The sequence below is a fragment of the Lathamus discolor genome, chromosome Z, assembly GCF_037157495.1.
Source record: "Lathamus discolor isolate bLatDis1 chromosome Z, bLatDis1.hap1, whole genome shotgun sequence".
NCBI lineage: Eukaryota > Metazoa > Chordata > Aves > Psittaciformes > Psittacidae > Lathamus > Lathamus discolor.
In genome coordinates, this window is record NC_088909.1 from 22401477 (window position 1) to 22427018 (window position 25542).

General features: G+C 56.8%; 3 protein-coding genes across 3 annotated transcripts in view; all 3 read right to left on the reverse strand.

The window, feature by feature from the left end:
• LOC136005850 (hydrocephalus-inducing protein-like) overlaps positions 1-9759 on the reverse strand; it is an 85354-nt gene extending 75595 nt beyond the window's left edge. The window contains exons 1-9 of the mRNA XM_065663743.1: positions 9740-9759; positions 9461-9647; positions 8916-9065; positions 8014-8178; positions 6398-6507; positions 2939-3017; positions 2430-2618; positions 1026-1106; positions 714-908 (exon numbers count right to left, since the gene is read on the reverse strand). Of these exons, the coding sequence (XP_065519815.1) occupies positions 714-908; positions 1026-1106; positions 2430-2618; positions 2939-3017; positions 6398-6507; positions 8014-8178; positions 8916-9065; positions 9461-9647; positions 9740-9759 (1176 nt within the window). The remainder of the gene's footprint in view (positions 1-713; positions 909-1025; positions 1107-2429; positions 2619-2938; positions 3018-6397; positions 6508-8013; positions 8179-8915; positions 9066-9460; positions 9648-9739) is intronic.
• Positions 9760-11686: 1927 nt separating this feature from the next.
• LOC136005851 (hydrocephalus-inducing protein homolog) lies at positions 11687-21120 on the reverse strand. The gene is made up of 9 exons (XM_065663744.1): positions 20887-21120; positions 19067-19210; positions 18020-18333; positions 16046-16085; positions 15128-15337; positions 14123-14260; positions 13178-13355; positions 12588-12718; positions 11687-11866 (listed from the first exon to the last, which is right to left on the reverse strand). Exons 1-9 carry the CDS (start codon positions 21118-21120, stop codon positions 11687-11689), a joined length of 1569 nt encoding a protein of 522 aa, XP_065519816.1.
• Positions 21121-22353: 1233 nt separating this feature from the next.
• Positions 22354-25542, reverse strand: part of LOC136005852 (hydrocephalus-inducing protein-like) — a 41358-nt gene continuing 38169 nt past the window's right edge. Inside the window, exons 19-21 of the mRNA XM_065663745.1 lie at positions 24882-25120; positions 23131-23371; positions 22354-22476 (exon numbers count right to left, since the gene is read on the reverse strand). Coding sequence (XP_065519817.1) covers positions 22354-22476; positions 23131-23371; positions 24882-25120 — 603 coding nt within the window. The remainder of the gene's footprint in view (positions 22477-23130; positions 23372-24881; positions 25121-25542) is intronic.

Here is a 25542-nt window from a genome sequence, read left to right on the forward strand (position 1 = left end):
CTCCCAGTGGGGGTCTCATGAGAGCAGAGGAGCAGGATCACCTCCCTTGACCTGCTGGTCATGCTCTTGGTGATACAGCCCAGGACACAGGGGGTTTCCGGGCTCAAGCGCACGCTGAAGCGCCTCATGTTCCAACCCCCAGGTCCTTCTCCTCACGCTGCTCTGAATCACTTCTCTGCGCAGCCTGTAGCTGTGCCTGGGATTGCCCTGACCCAGGGCCAGGAGCCTGCACTCGGCTTTGCTGAACTTCATGAGGCTGGCCACCTCTCCAGCATGTGCAGGTCCCTCTGGATGCCATCCCTTCCCTCCAGCGCGCCGGCTGCACCACACAGCTTGGTGTCGTCTGCAAGCTTGCTGAGGGTGCTCGATCCCACTGCCTGTGTCAGCGACAAAGATGTTGAACAGGGTCTGCCCCAACACCGACCCCTGACGGACACCATTCGTCACTGGTCTCCGTTTACACATTGAGCCATTGACCGCGACTCTCTGTGTGCAGTCATCCAGCCAATTCCTTGTCCACCGGCTGTGCATCCAGCAAATTCATGCCTCTCCCGTTTAGAGACAAGGACGTCGTGTGGGAGGATGCTAAATGAAATTTATTGGCTCCAGAGAGCACGAACGTGGCGGGAAGGGCCAGGGGCAGCTGGTCACTTGCGGGTGGAGGGCAGGCCCCGGAGGTGGTAGATCCAGGAGCCGCCAGGGCAAGAGACCACCAGCCTGCTGGTGACAGGAGCGGGGCCGCCCGTGAAGGAGACGGTGATGGTGGTGCTGCTCTTGGCGCGCAGCATCTCCGGGGCCCTGACGCTGAAGGCCGGGTGCTTTACGGCATACTGGAACGCCGTGGCCCTCGGGAAGACGTTCCTGAAGGAGATGGAGGTGGTGCCGCCGGCTGGGATGAGGAAGGGGCCCTGGGGTTCAGGGGGCAGCGCAAGGCCGATGAGTGGGATGCAGTACTGCCCGCCCAGTGCAGAGCTGAGCTGCAGCGTGGCCTTGGCTTTGCCCAGGTGGCAGGGCTCAAAGGTCACTTCCACGTTCAGCTCCGAGCCCCCAGCGCTGGCGGGTGCCGCACTGATGGATTTTGCCGTCTGGAAGTCGGCACAGTCGGTCTGCGCAGGGGAGACAAGAGACCATGGGGGGTTGGTCACAACAGCAGAGCCAGCGCCTCGGGAAGAACACGATGGTCCCCTGGCCCGTCCCACCCAGACCATAGCCCTGGTGAGTGCCTGCGGTGAACGGGCACGAGAAGTGTGCAAACGTGCCCAGCAGGGACAACCCTGCACCCAAGCCCCAAGACTGCCAGACCTGGGCTGCAAGCGGGAAGCAAGCCCAGGCACCACGGCGCCTGCAAAAGCAGCTCCAACCAGGGCAGCAGACACGGGCCCGCAAGGGAGGACAAGCCCACACTAGTGGGAAGGCCCCTGGGCTCACATGGCCACCCTGGCTCTGCCAGGCCACGCCAGAGGCACTCGGACCCCTTGGTGGAGAGGGCTGGTGCTGGCCAGAGGAGCTGCCTCCCAGCCAGAGCCCCGGCAGCCCGGGCTCACCTGTAGGAGGTACTCGGTCTCCTGCTGGGCAAAATTCCGGATTTTGGTGGTGATGGTCTGACGGGAGCCCAGCGTGGTGCGGAAATACACGGGCTTCTCTGGCCTGCTCGAGGTGGCTTTCAGCTGCAGGTTGTAAGACAGAGAGCCCAAGTCGCTGCTCTGGAGCACCAGGTGCCCGGTGCTCTCACCCGTTTTCAGGGGCTGATACTCCAAGACAAGATCCGCCTGGGAGGAAGGAAGGAAAAAGCCACGGCGTCAGGCACAGGCAGGGAACACGTGTGCCTGAGAAGGGGGCAGCTGGTCCCTGCTCTGCTCAGGCAGCGCTTGAAGGCTGGGCTGCCTTCCCCGCTCTGACTCCCTCTCTCTCGGGCACAGCCTTGCTCCTTCTGGGGGACGGTTCACTCAGGGACAGATCCCAACAGCTCAGAGCCCTCCAGCATGATGCCAGAAGCTGCCCACCCTAAAAAGCCCCTGTGCTCCCCCAGGGCACACACCACCTCCTGTCAATGCAGGCTGCAGACAACCTGGCCGCGGGATCAGGCTTGTCCTGCAGCCACTCGCACCTGGAAGCAACACATTAAATGAGGGGCACATGGCACAAGGACCTGCCACGTGACGCCCAGTGGCGGCGTGTTACAGGGGCCAGCAGGGCAGACTCCACCAGCGCAGGATGATTCCCACTGGGGATATTCTCGCACACTGCTCCCTCTCTACATCATCGGCAGGGAGCTGCCACCACGGAAAGAGGCCCCACATGGCTCCTTTCAGGCATCACCCTCCAAGAGCCCCCCCTCCGGCCACGAGTAGGGAGAGCAGAGTGAGCCGCAGGAGCTTTGCTCCTACCTTTGACTGTGCAGGAACAGTAAAGTGCTGTGGAACGCTGACGTCCGGCACTTTGCAGTTGATGGCAAACGTCACCGGGACAGGCAGAGGGTTGTCCACCTTGACGGTGGAGGACACTCTCTGCCGAACGGCAGTGCTCATTTCGACAGTGCCGATGGGTCCCGAAGCCATCACCTTGAAAGTCACCATGTGGAACAAGTACTCTCCGGTTGTCTCGTTGAGGAAGGTCACCTGAATCAGACAGAAAGGGAAGTGCTGCTCATTCCACACATGAAAACAGACCCGGAAGAGCCCACCGAGCTCAGCGCCCTGCTTCCAGGAATGGCTATGAGCACCCAGCGAGGAGGAGTGCAAGAGCAGAGAAAGCACCTGTGGTATTTCATAGGACCCGTGCACGTGGAGGTATGAAAACAGGCGTGTAGCTTCTCAGTGAGCCAACAGCTCCTTGAAGGGCCCTGCAGACCAGTGTCCTCACTCACCTTTGCCCTGTAGACTCTTTCTTTGTAGGAGAAGAAGGTGAGCTGGTAGTCCTTCTTCGCAGAGCTCGGCACGTCGATGTATGAACACCCCTGCAGCACAGAACTGCTTTCCAGGTTCTCTGGTTTGAGCATGTCAATAACCACCAGGAACCTGCGCGTGAGAAGGACGCAGTGAAGGTCAACAGGAAGGACTCCCATAGGATACCCATCCTGCGGGGGTACAATACAGCCCCTCTCATCCTCAGTGCCTCGGGCACAGGGCACCAGCTCTCACCCCCCTTGGAGGAAAGCCCTCCAGGATGGCTCTGCACAGGCAGAACGTGGGTATGGCCAGACACGGCCAAGGAGAGGGAAAAGCTTTCAGGAAGGAGCTTCCAGGCACTGGAAGCTTCCTGCCTTGTGCTGCTGCAGGGATTGCTCATGAGGCCAGACTCCCTGGGCTGGACTCACCTCTGTGGTCTCTGCAGCCAGTTGGACACAGGGATGAGCTCCGTGTGGGAATTCCTGCACGGAACCTGCCGGGAAATGGCCCCTGAACACCTGGGGGCTTCAGCAGTTCCTTCCAGCTGGTAGCGTAAGCCTGTCCCGTCCGGCAGGGGGAAGAAGATGGAGCCCTACAGACAACGAATAGGACAAGTCGGCTCTGGAGCACCCCTGGACAGTCCCATGCCTGAGGCTCTCACTGAGGCAGCTTTCAGCACGTCCAGCTGGCAGAGCTGTGACTGCAGCCCTGTCCCGCGCAGGAGGAGACAGACGCCAGTGTCGCACCTGCTCTGAGCTGCTTGTGAGCGGGTGCGTGGCCCACAGGACACGGCACAGCTACAGGACACAGAGGCATCATCTCTGGGCAAAGCAAGGAAACACGGGCCCTGCAGCAGAGCTGCTCTGCACATCCCAACACTCCCTTACTGGCCCCACTCACCTTGGGCATGTCCCTGCCAGCCTGTGCTCACGCAGGGACAGCCGTGGGCAGGGGGTGGCCGTCCCTGATGAGCTCCATTGCCTCAGTCCTGCTGGCCTTAGCCCCAACAGCGCTGACCAGAGAGCAGCCTGTAAGCTGGCACAACAGGGGCCCCCCAGACATGGGCCATGGAAAGCTCATATCCATGCTCATTCTGGGTGCCCGTGGATCCCAGACACCTGCCTCTGCCTCCACAGCAGCTGAAAGCTGCAAGACTCCTCACGCAGGCTGTACGTTAAAGAGATGCTGAGCACGTGCGACCCTACGGGCACAGATCTGCTGAGCACCCTGGAGACTTGAGGCCAGAAATCTCTGACCTGGCCCACTGTAAGGCCAGCTGGAGCGGGACAAGGAGCGCGACAAGGACCTGGCAGCTCCAGCACCACAGAGCCCTTCTGAACTGACCCCTTGGATTTAGGAGCTTGTTGCTGGCCTGGCACAGAAAACATTGCAGAGGGGCCAGTCACCCCCATGTGCCCAGCCTGAGACCTGCAGGAAGGGCTCCTCCCAAAGCTCCTGCATGACCCTCAAGAGATCTCTCTCGTTTCCCACCTGCCTGCTCACGGCCAGGACGGCACTGACAAACTGCAGGGCAGCTTTGCCCTTCTTGCTCCCTGCAAGCTGCAGAAGGACACCAGCCAGGTGCTGCTGGCAGAAGTGGTTGTGCCCGGGGCTTGGAGAGCCTGTGCAGCCCGTGCGCTGAGCATGGGGGTCTCTGAGCCCCCTGGGCTGCCACAAGCAGCGACCCGGAGCTACGCAGAACAAACTTCATTTCTTGGCCTGCAGAAAGCCTGGCTTTTTACGTTAGCTGCTCCAACACGTTTGGCGCTCAGTCCCGACTTCCCATCTGCCCTTTGCCCGTGCCTGGCCCCCAGCCACCACAAAACCCAGCTTCCAACAGAGAGCACAGGACACCTTCAGCTTGGACAGGGCCTCCAAAGGTCATCTCGGCCAACCTCCTGCCCAAAGGAGAGTGACCTACGAGGGTCATGCCACGAGGGTCAGCACGCTGGCACAGCTCACCTACCTGATGCTTCTTGTTCCCACAGCTCATGGTTAGGGGTCTGTAGGTGACCTGGTAGGCCTTTTCCTTTTGCCTGGCCTCCAGATGGATAAATTCAGGCCCTTTCCAGTATTTCCCCTCAACAATGGGCTTCAGGGTCCAGGCCTCGCTGCTCGGGTTCGACAGGAGGATGGTCTGGCTCTGCTTCTCACGCACATTGCAGCTGAAAGTCAGGGTCTGTAACAGAGGAGCACAGAGGCTGCTGGGTCGTACCCACAATCCTTGCCACTCTTCTCACGCTGGCTCTACACCAGGACCTGGAGCACAGGGAGCAGCTTTTCCTTGTCACATGCAAAAATTACCCTTTGGCCACAGCTTTTGGAGTAAATCAAGCTGGTTGTTCTTGAAGAAGGGAGCAGAACAAGCCTTTCGCATGCTGGGTGAAAGGAAACTTCAGGGGAGTCCTGAAAGGATAGTGCTGTGCAAGGACAGATCTGCAGCCACACAGCCCCTTCCTTCATGGGCAGGATGAAGAGGAGCTCCATGCTCTCTTTGGGAGCAAGAGCCAACTGCTCCCAAGCTACCCCCTCCCAGGGGCTGGATGCAGATGCCTTGCCCCTTCCTACTGCTGAATGCCCTCCCTTGGCCCGGCACGGGGGAGAAGTGTGGCTGCGGGTGCAGTGCTGGGATACAGCGGGGTGGCTCTGTGGGGAGGGTCTCAGGAGAGCCCGGCAGGGTGCTCCCACGGCACGGGTGCTGCAGTGCAGAGCCAGGACAACCGAGCTGCTCACTGGAGGAGCAACACCTCGAACAGGGGAGAAAGGCAATGACAGGGCTCAGGAACTCTGGCAGTCCTGCCCAGCACTTTCTCTCTGGGATACCCCGGCACAAGCGAGTCTGCGCTCGCAAGTGTCCTTCAGTTCCTGCCCTGGGAGAGATGTGGCGCAAATGGTGGGGTCCAGGGGCCCATCCTGTCCCTGCTGCGTTACCTCTCTGGTGCCAGGGGCCTCCACGCAGGATCCTGATAGCGTAAGGCGGAGCGCCTCGCTGCCCGGGATGAAGCACCGCAGCCCCTCGTACTGGACAGCCTGGCTCAGCTTCGAGGGGCGGAAGGTCACAACGAAGGGGACATCCACCCCTGGCCTGATGTAACCCTTTGTGGGGCTGATAGAAAAGTCCGGCTGGAAGCTCTCCACGTCCCACAAAAACCTTGCCAAGGAAAGCACAAGGACAGGAAAGAAGGATTAGCCACGGGGAGCTGTCAAGGCAGGGTAAGTCTCAGCGTGAGGCTCTCCGTCTCTGGTGGGCTTTCCCACCACATCTCAGGCCTGATGCTGAGCCACCTGGCAATAAGGCTTCAGGCTGGGCAGGACCCACTGCACCCATCTCTAAATGAGCTTTTGCTCGTACCCCCTTGCTAACTGCCAGGGCCTGACTGCACGGCCATGGCTGCACGACTCTCCAGCGGGATGGAGAAGCAGAGAGGAGCTATCTGGGCACACTACGGCTCCTCACAACCCTCATCCAAGCAATCAGCCCTCAGAGAGGCGGGGGGGTCCTGCTTTACCTGACTCCTGTGTTGCCCGCGTTCCGCATGACGACGCGCCGGCACGTGTAGCTCTGCCGCACCACGGCTCCAAAGCTGAGCTGGTCCTGGTCCAAGCTCACGAGGCTGCCCTGGCAGGAGCCCCGCACCGCAAAGAGGGAGCGCACCAGCCCGCGGCACTCCAGCAGCACTTCCCCGCTGAACGGCTGCATGCGGCGCTTCGGGGAGAAGGTCACCTCCACTTTGCAGGTGTCTCCTCTGGCCTTCAGCTTTAGCTCCTTGCTGGGCTTCAAGCACAGAATCTACCCGAAGAGATGAGTGGAGACTATTTCATCTGGCAAGCCAGCTGCGGAGCCTCCCTCACCAGACTCAGGGAAGAGGCTTCCAATTCCTCTTCTGTCCGCACCAACACTGACCCAGTCCCACTCATTCCCTCGTAGGCATTCCTAGGTAATACCAAAGGTGTTTTCTGCCATGTGTCCACCTGGTCACGGTGAGGTCACCTCTGCCTTCTAAAGCTTTCATGGAAGTTCCAACAGAGCTGTAACCCTCCCTCTTTCAAGATTCACCTCCCTCGCCTTTCCAGATCTAAAATATGCGGCTGCATCCTGACCTATGCGTCTAAACAGGTTAGAGGAATTGTGCCGCCTTCTCACTTGTGGCTCTCGGGGAGTCCTGGCACCCAGCTCAGCTGAAGCGTTCACACTGCAAGCATCTGCTGGCAGAGCAGTGCCAGCAGGGAGGACGGGGCAGGCACAGGCAGCCAGGGCAGCCCACAGCTGTCATTAGCTACTACCTCCCACCCACAGCAGCTCATCGCTCCCTGCAGGCACACTAAAGTGCTCTGCAGAGAAGGAATGGCACTTACCCCAGCTTCCTGCAACTCTGGCACGGTGGATGTGACTCTGAGCTTAAAGGCGAGAGGGCCTGCGCTCTTGTTGGCTATGGTGACGATCTTCTTCACCGTCTGCCCAATGCAGATGTTTCCTAGCTTCACCACCTTTCCTGGTGGATGCACAACGTCAACCTGAGGCAGTAGGGATTGATATCAAGCCAAAGGAAAGAAGGAGAAGAGGTTTTCTGCCACTCTCGTGGCAGAAACACAAACCATGGTAGGCTGGGGAAGAGATGAGGAAATGAGAAAACCATGCTGGTTGCCACCTGCACTTTTAGCATTTAGATTTCATCTCACCTTCATTTCTATGCCCCTTCCTTGGGCCTCAACAGTCAGCTTCTCAGCCGGGGCACACGGAGGCAGCAACAAGCTGTTGTGGCTGTTGTCGTCTTTAGGTGTCCGTAGGAGCTGCGCACAGAGGGAAGAGAAACCACAGACAGCATGAGTTTCTGGACCTTCACCACGTGAACAGACTCCCCAGACGAGCCATCCCCTCCCATATTCTTTCCCCCCAGTGGCAGGGATTATCCAAGTCCCTCCACAGCCTGCCAGCAGAGCCGGCTAACCCTGGGATGCCGCCGGGCTTTGCCCTGCGCGCTGCCCCCGTCTCCCTGGCACAAGCCTGGGAATGCTGGAGCGATGGGAATCTCCAGGAGCGTGCACAGACCTTCCCCCTCACCTGCTCCTCAGCAAGGTGCTGCTGGTCAAACTCCAGTGAGTAAACCCCACAGGGGTTCTTCACCACCACCGTCCCCTCTTCCCCATGGCTCTGTGGCAGCAGCGGTCCCAGCTCGAGCTCTGCGGGGCTCAACTCCAGCCGTGGCTGCAGACCACATCCCAGGACCGGCACCCGCAGGCGTTGGCTGCTCTGGCAAATCTGGATCTGCAGCTCGCCCCGGTAGCACTTCTGCAAAGAAGCAGCACAGAAAGCTCCTCCGTGAAGCCCCAGGTGACAGCGCCTCCAAGGCAACAATCGCCCCAGGCTCAGGGGTCTTCTCAGCACCTCTAAGCTGAACCCAAACCAGGCAGTTACTTAGAGCAGGGGCTACAGCATCGGCATGGCTCTGAGTAACTGCGGTGAGTCCTGCCGGGGAGTGTAACTGCACAGTTGGCTACCAGATGGATCTAAAACGGCCTATCAGAGGTTTTCACCTAGTCGTGGGGGAGCGCAACGCACGTGAGAAAAGTCTGCTTTCTCAGACACAGTCCTGGCGCTGCAGCACCGGGCAAACATCAGCTGTGTGAAAGAGGCAGCTGAGCTCTCACTGGACAGAAATAAGGATCGTCTTCTCTGCTCAGTGCTTGGCTCTGGTCAAAGCCAGACACGAGACGCTGAAATCTCCACGAGCAATTGAAAGATCCCTGCGACTGTCCCAAGCCATGGAAGCACTTGGGTCCATCCTGTCACACGCTGCCAGTTTCCAAGTCACGGTGGCCACATGCAAACTGCCTTTGGGAATGCTCCACCATTTAAGCTGACTCCCAAACTGCGTGGGACCGTGCAGGGGAAACTGAGGAACGGTGGGCACAGGGCTGGCAGAAAGCTCCACGCGGAGGCAGAGCTCATTCCCCGCTCCCTGTGCTGGCCTCCCCTTACCACACTGCCCTGACAGACCTCCTGGGGGTGACACCCACCAAACTCACCTCTTCCGTGGGTGAAAAACGGACTTGGACATGGCACTGCTGTCCTGGAGCGAGGGTTCCACCTGAGGGCAGCACCTCAAAGCCACAGGGCGCGGGCCTCATCTCCTCCCACAGCTTGTCATGCTCGCTCGCTGGCAGATGCTTGTCCACCTGCGCACAGAAACCAGTCGCGTGAGGTCTCCTTGGTCTGCGAGGACAGACCCTCGGTTCCTGCAGTGCTCCGAGATGCTGGCACGGTGCAGGGAGCACCTTCATCCCACCCAGACGTGGCCACCCCTGCCTAGAACTGGAGGGCAAACATGTTGGCAGGGCAGGCAGATGGGGAAGCAGTGTTCTCGGAGGGGGAGGAATGGGTGAAGATGGCAGAGAAGTGAAGCATCAGCTAGTGAGCAGGCCCAGGTGAACCAGCCTTGCTCTGTACCCTCAAAAGCTTCCTCAAGCGAGCTGCAGCCCAAGTGCTCAGGCAGCCAGAGGGGCGGGAAAGCCAAGAGAGGCAAAGAAAACCCAACCGAGAAGTTGTGTGTTACACGTTGTCTGTGCTTTACCTCCTTAACAGCCTCATTCATGCTCATGGACCATTTACAGGGGACCTGGGACGTGTTGTGGAGCTGGATGGTTTCTTCCTGCCACTGCCCACACTGGACAGAGGAGAACTCCAGCCTGTCCCTCGAGAGGCAGAGGGATGGCTCAGCCACAATGGCACGGAGGTGGACCTGGAACGTGGGGCCTCCTCTGACCTAGAGAAGGACAGAGCATCCAGTTGAGAGCCCGGCTGACACTCGCTGCTGTGCCCAACCTGCTGCCTGCCCCACAAGCTGGCCTACCTTGATGGGCAGGAGCACATCCACCTTTCCCAGGGGCACGTTGGCACTTTGTGGGTCGAAGCACACTTCAAATGTCTTGGTCTCACAGCAGGGCAGGCGCTTCACAAGGTCCAGGCACACGCTGAAGCCTGAACACAGGAAAATCAAGCAGCTGAGATACACAAGCAACAGGAAATGGCTCAGGAGCATGGCAAGGCCACAGGGGTGTCCTGGCTGGCAGCTCTGTGAAAGACCCCTTTCCATCTCCAGAGAAGCTGCTCTTCTCCCCTTGTCACTGCCCAAAGCAAAAGGATTTTCACAGCCAGAATCCAGGGGTTGCAGGGTAAAACCGAACCACATTGGTTGAGGAGCTCCAGCAATTCCTTCAGCAGGCATCTCAGGGAAGGACGCATACACCTCTCCAAAGGACAATTTCCAACTAAGATACCAAATGCTGTGGTGTTCCCTGGACAGCGGCTTAGAAGAGACGCCTGGCCACCCCTCACAGACAGCAGTCCCCGTGTGACGGAGCTGCAGCCTTACCCCAAGGCCTCTTTGAGAAGCCTGTTTCGATACGGCACAGGATCCCACAGGCCGTTCAATAAGGCTGAGCAGAAGTGCTCTGGCACTAGGAACTCTAAACAAAGCACTTCCGAACCACAGAGGGTCCATCTGGCTGCAACATAAACCCTCAGAGTGCACAAAGAAACTCCGATGGTGCTCACGGGAGCCAAGAGCAGAAGATGCTGAGAGGCGATCACGCTGATCAGCCCATCTGGCCCCTGCAATGACTTTTTAGGGCAGCCACAGGCAGACCAGGTCTCTGGGCACTGCTCGACAGAATTCACGCTCTTGAACAGGGCACCGGCCAGAGGGGTACTAAGGAGGAAAAAGCTGCCCAAGGAAGTACTCAAATCTCCCCATGCCCAATGGCTCCAGCTGATGTGGCAGAGACAGCCCCTTCAAGCCCCCGTGAAGCCACTGGTTACCTGTGTTATACAGGACATATCCATCGGCCTTGAAAGATGCAGGGAAGTGCCCGGTGTTGGTGATCTTCACCATGTGTGTGTGGATGTCACCAGGAAAGACATAGCCAAGGTCCAGGACGTATTCGGGCAGCTCAGCTCTGAAAGGAGGAGGAAGGACACTCTGTAAAGCCCAGCATGGCGTGGGGTGGAGAAGCAAATGGAGTGGATAATTCTGTATCCACTGCTGTGAAAACTCAAGCCAAGCCCAGGAAACCCAAGGCCTGACCTGAGCACCCAGTAATAAGACTTGGCTAAGTCATGGGGAGTGCAGGGCCTAGGATTTATCAGCCACCAACGGGATCTTCGAGTCAGTTTAAAGTGGGTACTGGACACAGTTCCTATGCTGTGAAAAGCCATTGCAGAGAAGTCCACTGCGTCTCCACGGGTCTCAATGAAACTGCTAAGCTGGTGTCCGGCCCAAGCCTGAAACTGCTTCAGGACCTTCTCATAGGATTTCCTTGCAGAGGATACCTCCACTGCTCTGCAGCCAGATCTGTCCCCAAAGCAGCGCTTGAGAGTATCGCGTGCAGTAACCAACACTACAAGATTGCTGTGAAGGTCTTTTTGCAGGCAATCCCACTTGGAAAAGCACATAAGGGATCTGGACCATTCCCTGCTCTTCCTGCTTAGTGGGGTCTGCTTCTCGGCACAAAGACACCGGCTTGGAGATGCCCCTTTCACAGCTGGTCAGCAGGGGTGGTGCCTGTGCTGTCTGCAAGGGCTTGCTGGTCTGCACCCCCTCAGCTCTGAGAACAGAACCCAGCAACTGTGGGGAGTGGAGCACCTCCAGAGCTCAGGGTAGCACTGTGCAAGTGAGGACACCGAGCTGCCCAGAGGGAGCACGGCGTAGCTCTCAGCATCAGGCCCTTTCGGAAGTCTTCAGCTATTCCCAACTCTGAGACACAAGGAGCTCTCAGGGGCAGGGCTGCACTGCTGGCTGTTACCCTCGCGGCCCCTGAAGACAGGCTACAGGAGTCCCTACTAACTTGAGAAGCCTCCGATGTACACGCTGGTGAAAGGCAGTGTCCTCTGGGGGACGGGAGGCGAGAGCTTTCTGCTGCTCCAGGGCATGTTCCTCAATCAGCATCTCCTCCATCTGCATCTGCAGCTGAGCATCCCACTGAGGAAAGGAAAGACAGGGGCTGGTTAGCCAAGGTCCTTCCCAAGGCACAAGCTTGTCTCGGGTGGAGGATCCCACCCTGCTCTTGTTGAGAGGGGCGATGGAGTCAGTCTGCCTCACTGATCGGTGTCTGTGACACTTCCTGCTCTCTCAGGCAGGATCATATCCCCACAGAAATGAACTCCAGTGTCTCTGCCTGCCCAGTTATCAAAGCTGATCTGGACAGACACACAAACAAGCCAGAAACCTTCCAAAGCTCCAAGTATGTCCCTGCCTCCAGTCAGTGCCAAAGCAGCCTGGACAAAAGCTCTCCTGGAAAGGGAACCATGAGAGAGCTGGAGCCTCCTGGAGATACACAGCAAAGCCTCAGGATGCATTCAGGCTGCTGCTTTACGCTCTGTAAACCTGGCAGGGTTTGGCCGGTGAGCAACAAACCCCCCAGCACCGCCCTGTGTGTCCTTCAGAGCACCAGAAACCCAACTGCCCGAGCACAGCTTTCAGCATCTCCCTGGGGTAGTCAGGAGCTGGCGCATCGCCACGAGGGACAACTCCCAGAGGTGGGCAGCCCAAGGGGCACGCTGAGCTGACACACTCCGTGGCCAGGGGCGTGCAGGGAGGTGCCCAGTGCCGGCAGGGACCTGGGCAGCTGCCGTGGGGCGCAGGGGCTCCAGTGTCTCGCAGGAGGGTGGCACGTGCGGGACAGGGCAGCAGCTCTACTCACCACGGTGCCCGAGTCGTCCACGCGGGGCTCGGCTGCCACAGCCTCCCCCAAAGCAATGGCCTCTTCTCTCTGGCTGCCTTTGTCCAGCTTTTCTTTGGCCTTTAGGAGGATCTTCTCATATTTGGCGTTGCCTGAAAGCACAGGACACCACCCATAGCAGTGGGGCAGCACAAATCCCACGGAAGACGGGAAGCCCCATTCCCCCGACACCCAGACACAAACTGCTCCAGCAATGTAGGGAAAGGAGATCCTGCTGCTTCTCACCCCCACCCGTCTTTCTCGCCACACAGGAGCATCTCAGCCCCACAGCGTGATGCAAACCCAACCCCTGTCAAAATCCCTGCCAGCCTCTATTACAGCTTTCCCAAGCTTTTCTGCCCAGCCATCATCTTCCCAGACCTCTTGGCAAGCTGTGCACGATGGTTCCTGCGGCAAAGCCCACATGGGCTCGTCTGCCAGAGGCTAAAGAAGCAACCAGAGGGCTGACCCGGTCTGACAGCCCTGAAACCTCCAGGCCTGCTGGAGGTGCCTGTGAGCTGCCCTGTGGGCATATGGCATGGGGGAAAGCCGAGCAGACAGGCAGTGCTCACCTTTGATGTTCCTGGGCAGGTCCAAGTGGATCCTGGGAAAGGTCCCCTCTCCTTTCAGGGAGATTTTTTCTGGCTCCAGGTGACCCAGTTGGATCTGGAAAGCCCTGCAGAAGACTCCAGGCACTCCTGGCAGGTAATACACTTTCAGCACTTGCTGCTTGCCAGGTTCAACGTAACCCTGCAGGGCACACAAGAGGGAGGGACGTAGTGTACCAAAGAGGATTCAGTGGAGGGATGGCTCACATGACAGACGCGCTGAGAACACAAGACAGGTTCTCATACATAAGAAAACATCAGACATCACCACCTCCAGCTTTCCTGTATCCAAATGCCTGAGTCTCACAGCTCTTCTGCTCACAGGGTTTACCCTCTGCTAGCCAGAGCCAGGCACAACAAACCAAAGCTCTTTCACCAGCTGCTCTGGAAGAACGGAGAAGGGCCTCTGCTTCCAGCAGGGCCAGCAGCTCCTGGCAGCAGCTTACAGGAGAGGACATCAGCATGTCACCCCTCAGACGGACAGGCACTGAGGAAGGTGGAAGCCACTTGGCCCTTTGGCTTCCTCTTCCCATCGCAAAAGGGCACCAAGACAGGAACACTGCTCCAGCTCTAAGACACCCAGGCAGGATGACAAGCTGGGATGGAGTGATGCTCCAGTGATGGCAAAACCAGAGAGCTCAGCTCTCAGCTCCAAAGAGCTCCCGGAGCACTCGTGCCTCCCACTGGTGCTTGCTGTAGGACAGCAGAGCCAGCGGCGCCCAAGGACAATCAGGGGCTCCGTTAGGATTCTGCTCGATGGACCTCCTCTGCCTCTGCAACAGTCGCTCACAGCCTTGTGTCTCCTGGCTGGTTTTGGATGGGGCTTGTGTGTTCATTCCCCCTGTTTTCCCCCAAAACGCTCTCCTGGGCAGCCTGACACAGACCGGGTGAAGCCCTTGTGCTACTCACCCTGCTGGGCACGACCAGGGGCACGCCAGGCAGAGGGCTGGCTGCAGTGCCTGTGCCGGGGCTCAGCACCGCAAAGGCAAATCCCAGCTTCCCACTGTTTTGCAGGGTCACCGCTGCTTCCGTGACTTTGTTAAACACCTAAGGAGAGGGCAGAAGAGCAGGAAGTTACAGGCACACGTCTGCTGCCGAGAATTTCATTCCTCTTCCATCGGGTTGAAAGCAAAGGAACACAGCCCAGAAGCAGGGAGCGCACAGGAGAGATGGGCACTGGGCTCTCTGGGTTAGCCTGGGCAGCCCGCGGCCACAGGGTACCCCTGGGCCCTACACAGGAACAGCTATTTGTGGCAGAGGTGCAATAGCAACCATGGAAAGATCAGTAATAAAGCAAGTAGGGGACACAAGCTCTCTGCACTTGAAGGTGTCACCCAACTGCGAGCTGAAACGCAGGAGGAGGCATTGGGGCATTTCAGGAGAAAAGGCACCTGCACACAAGTATTTGTGGGCACAACACAAGCCAAAAGGGAGGGAGAGAGGGCAACGCACACAAGGGCCAACAGCTGGAAACAGCTGTGGGGGTTGTAACAGGAAAGAAGTACAGTGAGGGTTATTCGGGGACATTCTATCCGGCTACGGTGACTGGAAGCCCAGGTCAGCTGCCTCCTTGGTTGATGAATCAGGAGCATTAAAAGAGAGCACCTCATTTGGGCTTTAGGAGCAGATCAGCGGATGGATGTCTCAGGGACACATCCCTCTGCAGATCACCACTGGGATCCTGCCTGCCCCAGGAGGCAGCGTTAGTTAGAGGAGGGATTCCCAGCTTTGGGCTGGGCTGGGGTGGAGATGGCCATTAAACGCCAGCTTGGAGGTATCCCCCAAACGTTGGACTTCCAAGCCACAGAGCCAGCGAAGCAGCTGGGAAGGGGGGAGAGCCCTGGACCCGGGTGGGCAGCAGCCCACCGGTCATGCTTGGAGGCAAGGAGCACTGACAAGAGCAGCGTGCGGCACCTGCAGCCCGCAGTCGATCTCGGTGGTGTCCAGGAGGTAGCTGATGCGCGAGGCCTCCCCACGCAGAGCCACCTCGTAGCTCGGGCCTCCCTCCACCCTGCACAGCGCCGTGACCTGGCTGACGGTGTTGGCGTGGCCGAAGAAGGAGAAGCAGACGCGCTGGCTCTGGCCCGGCTGCAGCTCACCGTGCAGCGGCAGGATATCGAAAACCTGCACGCAGGGAGGAGAGATCCACACGTGGAGCACGGGATTGATGCAGGAGAGCAGCCTCGGCTTGGGCCAAAGGACAGACGTGGCTGCAGGGGCCTCTTCCTCAAACACAGGCAACATCATCCTCATCTCACACTGCAGCCGTTCCACTCACCAACGGAGAGACCATGGGGAAAACCTTCTCCCACAGTCCCAATTAATGCAGTAGCTAATACACTACATTCATTTGTGATGTCTCCTGGCAGCAAGAAATTCTCTCTGCTGCAGAACTTGCCTTCAAAAACACCTTTTCCTGACCTCAGAAGAACACGAGACTGGGAGCTGAGAGCCTGTGGAGCCGGGGGCAGGATCCAGCCCAGCTCCTCGCACTCCTCATGCTTTTCCCTGTCTCTGATTCACATCCTGCTCTCTCCAGATGCTGCAGCAAATGCTGCCGCAGCAAATGCTGCTGCAGCAAATGCTGCTGCAGGAATTTCCTACCCACCACTTGATGAGGACCAAGATGGATAAAGTCCTCCATAGCTGCCGCACAAGGAGTGTTCTTGACCAGCCCTATAACACCTCCCATGTGGCCTCTCCAATGACCAGCGATGCGCTTGTTATGACATGAGGCCACTCCGGCAGCAGCACCCAGGACACCAGTGGGAGTGGGAGTACGTAACTGCTTGCTACACTGGAAATGTGGAAGTGAGACAGATTCCCACTTACCTCCTCCACACCCAAGGCGAGGGGCTCTGTCTCCATGAACCTGGAAAAAGAACAGACCTTTGCTCAGGGACCTTGCAGTGGGAGGGAGGGAAGTCTGCACAGCAGCTCCTCGGCAGGATGGGGCCCCTGCGGGGGCATCAGTGGTGTGAGCTCAGCAATGAGCTCCAAAACTGGGATGGAGCAGGTCAACGCCTGGCAATGACACTGGCACAGCAGCGCTGCAGGCAGCTGGCAACTGCTTGCCTCCAGATCTGCTATCTCCTGCTGCGTGATTCTGAAGATCCATTCCGTCACTGGAGAAAACACCTTGGTGCAAAGTCTTAGCTCAGCTTTGAGCTCTCAGACGTCCAAGGGGTGAGGCTTAGGGTTAGTCTGTCTCTAACCACGTGGGTCTACAACAAGAGTAACCATGAGAGATTCATGCCTCAGAAGTCAGAGAAAGGGCACACGTTGGTCTACACTGCCTATGTCCAGCCACACAGCAACAGTTGGATTGTGTTGCTCATATGATCACTCTGCCCCAGGTAGCAGCAATGACCAAAGAGCAAGGAGGAAAGAACGGGCTGGACAATTAGAAAGAAAAAAATGTAAACACACAAAGTCTTGTTGAGGCAGAGAAACAGCATTTTTCTCTCCTGACCAAAATAAACGTGCGCGACTGATCCTGGGAGTCTCTGATGACCAGCTCCAGCAAGGTCCCAGGTAGGGAAAGTTCCAGTCTTTGATCTCCCCTTCATGAGACCTGATGTTTGATTCCCTCCATGTCAGACTGAGTTAGAGCTGATAATTTAGAATACCAACAGTGCTTAGTGTGGACCAGAAATAACATCTGACACGCTGCTCTTCTGCAGGCTCCTAATGAACACTTTGAGGTGGTAACACCTTGGAGACCATCTTCATTTCCAGCTCTGGCACACAGCATCCCATGGTGTCTGCGGAGCACCCCGGAGTGCTCCAGTGCCCTAGTCGTCTCCCCCAAGCCCTCCTAATAGCCACAGCTCATCTCCAGTTCCCAAGAGGTCACCTCCTCCGAGTCAGATCCCAATTCCCTTCACACAGCTGCTTCTTGATCATTTCCCTTGTTTGTAATAACAGCGCTTCAGTGCCATGTGGTGAACTTTGCTGGGTTTCCTAGGGCATTACTGAAAACCATTTGCTACCGTCCTTCAAACTGCCCAGAGCAGACTTTTGTGCTATGCAGAGAAGCCGCAGCAGAAGGAGCACTAGGAATTTGCTTCTAGATGTGCTTCAGCACCACTACAAGTTTGCTCTTGGCCTTGGAAACCATAGACCACCACTGCATGGTCCTCCTTCCCAGGGATGTCCATACAAGGGCTCCCTCCAGCATCTACAGCTGGACCTAAAGTCACAGCAGAACCTGCCATTCCTCACTAAAACTCTACATAGCTCTTCTGTGAATGTGACGTGCAGTTCAAGAGATGAACACTCACTTCAAGGGGCTGTTTGCCTCAGGCCACGAAGATCTGAGAAAGCAGCTTTCTACATCAGCCCTCCTGCCCCCAGGAACCCATACAGGCCTACAGCAAAGCAGAGCAAGGGACTGCGACAGCAGTGTGTCACTCTGATGGCAGTGCCTGGGTAGGATCTTAGTACAAAATGACAACAGATGGGCTTAGCAGGAAAGGACACCTTCTACATCCGCTTCTCCAAGTGCCGAAGCATGGCTTTGCAGCTGCAGAGATAAAGCAGGACTCCAGCTTATGGCTATGTGAAAAGGGTCAGTAGTGTCCTACAGTCCCAGCCTGGCTGGAGAATGCTGTCTCCTTCCCAGCATCAAACCGGTGGAGATCACCTGTTCCCTGAGCACCTTGGCTGAGCACAACTGAGAGGTGTGATTTCCTCAAGGGAAGGTTGAAAACAATTTGGCAGATCAGGCAAATGGCCTCAGGCTTTGCAAACCACAATCAGGACACCAGGAAGAAGAGCTTCCAGGAGGGGGAGAGGTGCGCATACCTCACTGGGTTCACCTGGCTGTCCTTCAGGAATGCCCAGTGGTACTGGACAACCAGTGGGCTGCAGTTGGTCATCTCCATGTAACGCACATCCTTGGTGTCATTCAAGATGCAGCCAAAGTCCACGGCCGTGGTCTGGATCTGGAGATTCGGGAAGTAGACTTCTCCCCGGACGGTGACCTGCTCTTCGTGAGGATGCTCCAGGAACTTGATCTTCAGAGCCTTCTCCGCTGCCCGGATAAGCAAATCCTCCTCATAAGCAGGGTTAAATCCGATGCAGAGTTGAAGTTCCTCCCCTGTCCTCAGCTTCATGGGCTGCAAGCAGATGAAGAGAAAATGTTCAACGTGTGACCCCAACACGGGCTTCTCGCTTCATCCTTCATTTTCTTCACGCCGTCTGACCAAGCACCGCACTTTTTTCTGAAGCTGCCTGAGGCTCACGGTTCTGTGCTCTGCACCAATACAAGAGGAAATCCACATTGGTCTCCTGAATTCTGGAGCCGCAGAAGCCACCTGCTAAACACAACCAAAGCAGCACTCTGGCACCCAGGCCTTCGCCCTCACTCTGGAGGAACTCCTTTAGCCTGCAGCACAGCGGTGGCTGCACCTCTGACAACACGTGCACTGCAGAGCCCATGCCCAACACCTTCCGCACACACCAGGGCAGGAGCCAGACAGCAGCTGGAGAAGCCTACCTCAGCCTTCCCAAAGGCAGGGCTGCCCTCAAAGACAGCAAGCTGTTCCCCAGCTTATCTGAAGATGGCTGCTGGAGAGCTGGCATGCCTTCCAGCAGACACCTTTCCTACAGCTTGCCCACAGCTGGGTGCCTGCTCCCTCCTCCCCCTGTCTTCAAGCCAGGAGGTCTCTTCCCGATTCAGATGGCATTCTGTTTCCTTCAGCAGCTCGTTTCATATCTGATTTAGCTCGGGCCACTTTACTGCAGACTCTACAGAACACACTTCCATCATGGAGGACCTCCCAACAGAGACACACCACCACGTTCATCCCCCTTCAAAGCCCAGCAGCAAGACAGTCCGGGGCTGCTCACCTGAGCATCTGCAGGGAGAGGCTGCTGGTCCGCAGTGCAGATGGAGAAGGGCTGCTCTAAGGCAAGGACCACGCTGAGGGGCAGCGAGCACATGTTCTTTACAGAGAGAGGCTTGTACATCACAGCCAGGACATCACCGGGGTGCTACAGAAACAGGAGACAAGAAAAAATGACCTTGAAGTGGCCATGGACCTCCTCCCCTTCAGACGCATTTCAAATTTTCCAACCCCAAAAGTGCATCCATCTCTATTTACTCTTTTGATTGGTTTCTACCCCTCTGCAAAGTTTGTCCTCCAACTCTAGCAGACGCTTTCGCGTTTAGAACCCACAGCCTTCCCCAGGGGACAGGGAAACAGTCTCGCGTACAGATGAGGGAGCAGCCCCCCAGAGGAGGCAGCTGCTTCAGCAAGATCCAAAACAGAAAGTGAACCCACTCTGGCTCCAGTTGTGTGTCCTCTCCTGCCCAGAGAGGACACACAGGCACAAGGCACAAGGCCATTTCCACTCCCATACAGTAGTTTCTTACCACACTATCAGCTCTGCCAGGCCTGTAAGGCAGTGATGCTGCTCAGAGGAGGCAAGCAAGCAGGATATGGCCTGCAGCGGACAGCCTGCAGCAGCCCGAGGTCAGCTTTGAACATTCACGGGCACATGCAGACAGCTCCAAACCTCAACAGTCTGGCCGCAACCTGCTGCCCCTGCTCCACTGACAAGATGTTGCAGCCTCAAAGCTAAGCTCAGCCTAAGCCTTTTCCTCCTGTCCATGCATTGCTCCGCGCTTCCTGCATGGTTTATTTAAACTAGACAGTCTTTGGGAAACTAATTGTGGATGCATTGGCATCCAACTCCTGCAGTGTCGCAGCACGCAACACATGGGAGCATGTGGCATCAAGCAGACCACAGGCAGACATCAGGGGGAGCTGAAAAGCTTCTGATTAGATGTGAACCGCCTGCTCACAGGATTTGTGCTTCTCTGGAAGCCTGGGAAGTGGAGGAGAGACCTGAAACCGCAGAAACTAAATCATGAGCTATCTGCTCTTTTTCAGACACCTCACGTGACGGGGAAAGGTGATGCAGGAGTCGGGATCCAGACACTAAAGGGCACACACGTTGCACTGGTGCTCTCATCGCTGCAGCTGAAGGGCACTCGTGGGTCCTTTGAAGAAGGTGAGGCTTGGGAAAGGCAAAGAGGCAGCACCCATACCGACGGCAGGGAAGGCAAAGAGGCGCAAGAGATGCCAGTTTTTCCTCATCAGCTTGAGGAGTTGACAGGAATCTCAGCTTTTCTCAGCTTCCCTACACGATCGCTGCTCGGACATCACCACACCTTGGAAGATCCTCAAAACCCTGCCTACAGACACTGGCGTCTCTCTAGAGGGGGGCATGCTCCCCCTCGCCAGAGCAGCTGTAATCTCAGTTCTACCTGGCTCAACTTAGAGAACAGCCTCATCTCTAGCAGCATCCTCACTCCTCTCACCACCACCTCAGGGAGGGTGAGGAGGGATCTGCTCTCCACCTGCAGCCCCAGCACACCAAGTGGCTCTTCCAAAGCCCACGCTGCTCTCATGGGTCCCACATCTCAGCCCGTGCCCTTGGCTCAGCAGCTCAATTCTGTCTCCACCTCGAGAAGGGCAGAATAGAGCTGCGGAGACTGTCCCCAGCCCCACAGGGGTGAAATAATGATCTCGGCATTCATGACAAAAGCTGGGCCTGGCTCAAGTCAACAGCCAAAGCTCTGTGGACTTGGAGAACTTCCTCCTTAGGACACAGGCACACCCCAGCCACACCAGTCAGTGCCAGGATGCAATGCAGAGACTCACCTTCTCCACCCGGAAAGTGATTTCTCTGCTGGATATTTGCAGAGCAGGAGCAATGAACTCGCACGTGACGTCCACTTGCACGATCAGATTCTTCACTCCCTCCTTGCCCACGATGGCGTGACACAGCAGCTTCTCCTTCACCACCTGCATGCGAGCCACACGGCCCCCAGCGGGTGTTATCAGGGTGTCCACAAAACACACTGCATCTTTGAGCCGCCCACCCACACGCCCCATTACTGCATGAAGTTACAGCCATTGGTCTCCTCAGGAGCCCTCTCTTCTTTATAAGCTGCATCCTCTTTGTTCTGCACTCACGCGTCCCTCGTGTTACAACCCAACCACCACAAAAGGCCCTCAGGAGTCTTGTGCTGCCTACAGCTGTCAGAACAATCCCTGCCCAAACGGTTATTGCTTTGCTTTGTCCCACTGCCAAACAAAATGCTTACCGAAAACTGTAGGAACTCATTAAAAAAAAACAAACCAGACTGTATGAAGGGAAACAGGGGATAGAAGGATCAATGCCAGCAAATCCTCCCTTGCAAGTTTAGTGGAAAGGATCCCTGGGAAAACCCCAAACAGACAGCCTGCCTTCCTAGGATGTACTGTGTCCCCCTAGACCTGCCTGTAAAACAAACCTCCCCAGGAAAGAGATGTCTTCAACCTGGCATGAAAACCCTCTACTTAAGCTGGATGCTCTTACATCCAAGACTTTTCCTGATTCCTCCTCATGGTTTCACTTCCCCACATTCCTCCCTTTTTTCCTCTCTCTTCCCTCTGATAGACCACCACAACCCAACTCCTCCTCAGAGCCTAGAGACGTCAGAATCACCTGTGCTGCACGTGCACCACAGGGTCTTGGGCTTCTAACCAGCCTCAAGAGTATGAAGTTCTCGAGACCTAGGGAAGGTGGAAGACCCAATCCCAGGCTCTTGGCTTGGACTGCACGAGCCAGGTAGCCACAGCTGAGCTCACAGATGCCCATTTGGCTTTCCAGGAAGGCACCCTCACCAGTGGCCTGACCATTTCCCTTCTGGTTCCTTCTTCCCTCTTCAGCAAAGCCTCATGGGCTCAGGACTGCACACGGACAGTCCCATCGGAGTCAACCAGCTGAGAGATCAAGTCTTCCTCAAGCTACCACTCAGGCAATCCTTTAAAACACCTCTCAAACTCTTGCAGCAGCAGGAGCTTAATGCACATTTATTCCCCATTCACTTAAACACTTGTGCCCAGTGCTCCTGGAGCCAGGGAAGGCACACCGGGGTCAGACGGCAGCTCCTCTGCAGAGCTGGATTTCCCCCGGAGAGAAGGGTCCAGGGAGGAGAACACTCAGTGACCCTGCTGAAATCTGCCCCTCTGAGCTGCAACCCAAGGGTGCTGCAAGACCTGCCTGCCCTCGGCACACGGGGGCTGGCTGAGGGAGCGGGGCGAGCGCTGATGGGAATACTGACACAAGTCAAGCTCTCAGTTCTAATGATCCCTGGAACACTTTCCCATGTGGACGGACATCATTCGGATCATTAGAGCTGGCACACTGGCTTCATTTCTCTCATCCCGGTCTCCGGGCTGGACAAGCTCCCGGCCCGTGTCTGTCTACAGAGGAAAATCAATGCTGCTCCCAGACACTCCCTACCTTCCTGGGTGTTTTGTTTCACTCGCTGCTTCCCCACACAGACAACTGGCCATTTCTTTAGTTACTTTCTGCCTGGGCTCCCAGTCTACCTCTAACTTTAAGGCCAGCTGAGAAAACTGGGGCTGCTCAGCCTGGAGAAGAGAAACCGCGGGGAGACCTCAGAGCAGCCTTCCACTAGCTGAACGGGGCCTACAAGGATGCCGGACACGGACTCTTCTCAGGGACTGCAGCAACAGGACAAGGGGTAATGGACTTAAACTCAAACAGGGCAAGTTCAGGTTAGATACAAGGAAGAGGTTCTTCACTGTGAGGATGGTGAGGCACTGGCACAGGTTGCCAAAGCAGTGGTGAATGCTCCATCCCTGGCAGGGTACAAGGCCATGCTGGACAGAGCCTGGGGCGACAGTGCCTTCAGGCCATGTTTTGCTACCACCAAGTTGGCTTTATGGTAGCCATGGAACTCAAAAAGCCTCAGCAACTGATGGTGGCGAGCATGGAAAGCAACTGGTGCTGCCACAGTAACTTATGGCAGGAAACCAGGTTCTCAGAAGCACTTGCCCATTTGCTCAGGCAAATGTCAAGGGGCTGCACAAATGCCCTGATGCAGAACTCACCTGGGGGGTGCTGCAGGAGCCTTTCAGCACCACCTCCGCTGTCTGGCCGGGCATCAGCTCCGTCCTCAGCGGCTGAAGCTTCAGCACGGGGCCACAGGAGGAAACCTTGCCCTTGCTCTTACTGATGCGAGGGAGACGCTTGCGCTGCTTAAGTGTGGTGCCACCTTCTGTGGTCCAATAGAGCAGATGGGTGCGTCGTCCTTTGTTTGTCATCTTGAAGCGGTAACAGCAGGGATCCAGGCTAGAGGAGAAGCAGAGACACAAAATGGCAGGGGAGCTGCTATTTGCCACTGGTCACCCAGCTTCAGCACCCTGAGGGCACGACCTGACTGCACACTCGGCTTCACCAAAAGCCAGACCTTGGCTGCCCCTAGGTTTGTCACCATCCAGCAGCTGCTCTGCTGGCACCCTTCCAGCAAGGAAGAGCTTCGTAAAGAGCCGGCCCCACATGCAAGTAGCTGGAGGAACAGCCTAGCTGCCACTCCACCTTCCCCTTGGGAGCTGTTGTTCATGCCTCTGAGGCGTCTCGTAGGGAGCATCCAACCCTCATTGCCCCCAACGTACCACCCTCTGGTGGCGGCTCTGCAGCCGACAGCAATGGCAACAGCTCCAAACTGAGCCCGCGGGCAAAGACATAAAGGGGGGCAGAAGACAACTACATGAATCACATGGACACTGTCCCCTCCATTGTGCAGCCAGCTTGTGGCTGCACTGAGCACAGGAAACTCTGGACAAGCACCAGCCTCCCTGCGATGTCCCTGCGTACGTGGAGGGCTCGTGGGTGCGTATTTTACCTCTCCAAACCTATCCCAAGTACTTAAGGTAGGATTAAGCTGCTCTTTCTACCCCAAGAATTCAGGTATCGGAGCACCACGGACCCTCTTTGCAGCCACAGAAAGGAAGAGCCACCCCAAGAAGACTGTTCTTCTTCTCTGAGGAGGTCTCCAACACAAGGCAAACAGCACTTTTTTCCTCCTGTCTCCAAGAACATGACTGGTTTCAGACACACACGTTGGGACCACTGAATCCTCTCCTTCCAGCTCACCAATTTCAATCGAGACTCTTCATTTATCCCACTCCACCTCAGCAGACTTCCACACTTCCACACTTCCTCCCCCTTCCAGAGCTGGTCCAGCATCCACACTCGTTTGCCCGTGCCTCGGGAAGCAGGCAGGAGAAACCAGGGAAGAGCCACCACGTCTAATAAAGAGCAACCGGGCACGGAGTGGGGGAGAGGAGCCAACTGGGGGATGACACAGGGCAAAGAAATTCTGCTGCTCCTCCAGGGCTCCTGGCCAGAGGGGAAATAAACCAGCGCCATTCATTCAGTCGAGGAGCTGCTAACAAGCTACTGCCCAGGCTTGCTGCTGCTCTGAGATCTTACTCCAGACGGAATGGCAAAGCAAGCAATATCACTGCAGAGAGAAACATGTCTGTACTTGTAAGGCAGCATTTCTCAGCTGGAGGCTTCCAGGACCTGCTCTCTTCCTCCAAATCTTTGTTTGATAAAGTGAGGAGACAAATGGATTATGACTAAAGACAATTCAGCAACAACTTAGCAACTGCTCTCCAGCTCGGTGGCTTTCAGAGTACCTACTGACTTGCAGATGGCCATAAAATGTTTCCAAAGGAAGCCCTGTGGCTTCAGGGAAGCAGAGCCAGGACTGTGAGCACTGAAGAAGCTTGAGGGACTGCAGCAGAACTCCTCCTTGCTGAGCCCATGGGGAAGTGGGAGCTGAGAGATTCCCTACCTGAAGCAGGGCGCCAGGTTGAGCTCCGGGCCAAAGGGTTTGTCAATGACAATCGTGGTGCCAACGCCAACAGCCTGGACGGGGATGACGTAGGCACGACTGTTCTCAATGAACAGCACCACCTCGTCCTTGAATTGCTCCGTGTCATCCAAGTTTGCAGTGACAGCCAGAGACACCTCAGCCTTGGCAGGGATCACTCCCTGACTGGGTCCAACGGTCCAGCACGAGTCTGCACCAGCCTGGAAGACAACACTCATTTAGGACGGAAACCACGGACCTGGCTGCCACCAGCCAAGGCCTGCCCAGGCAACACGTTCACACCGAGCCAGTGGGTGTGAAGATTCCACTGACATTCATGTACAGCTTCTCTGGCTCGTGCTGACACAGGGCAGCTCGCTTGGAAAGGAGCCCTGAGAGCTCCGCTCCAAACGTGAATCTGAGAGTCTGCTCCCTGACAAAGCTCATTTATCAAAGCTTGGCAACAAGCCCGCCAGAAAATTGTACCCCAGAAACTATTCCTGAGGAATGAGGATGGGGGTCTCGACGGAGCCAGACCTTCAACTCCCTGGCGTGACCCAGCACAGCCCTGCTGGGCCCGCCCAGGCCAACAGCCCACGCCAACAGCCCAGGCCAGGGGAGGACGATTTGCATCCTCTCCTCA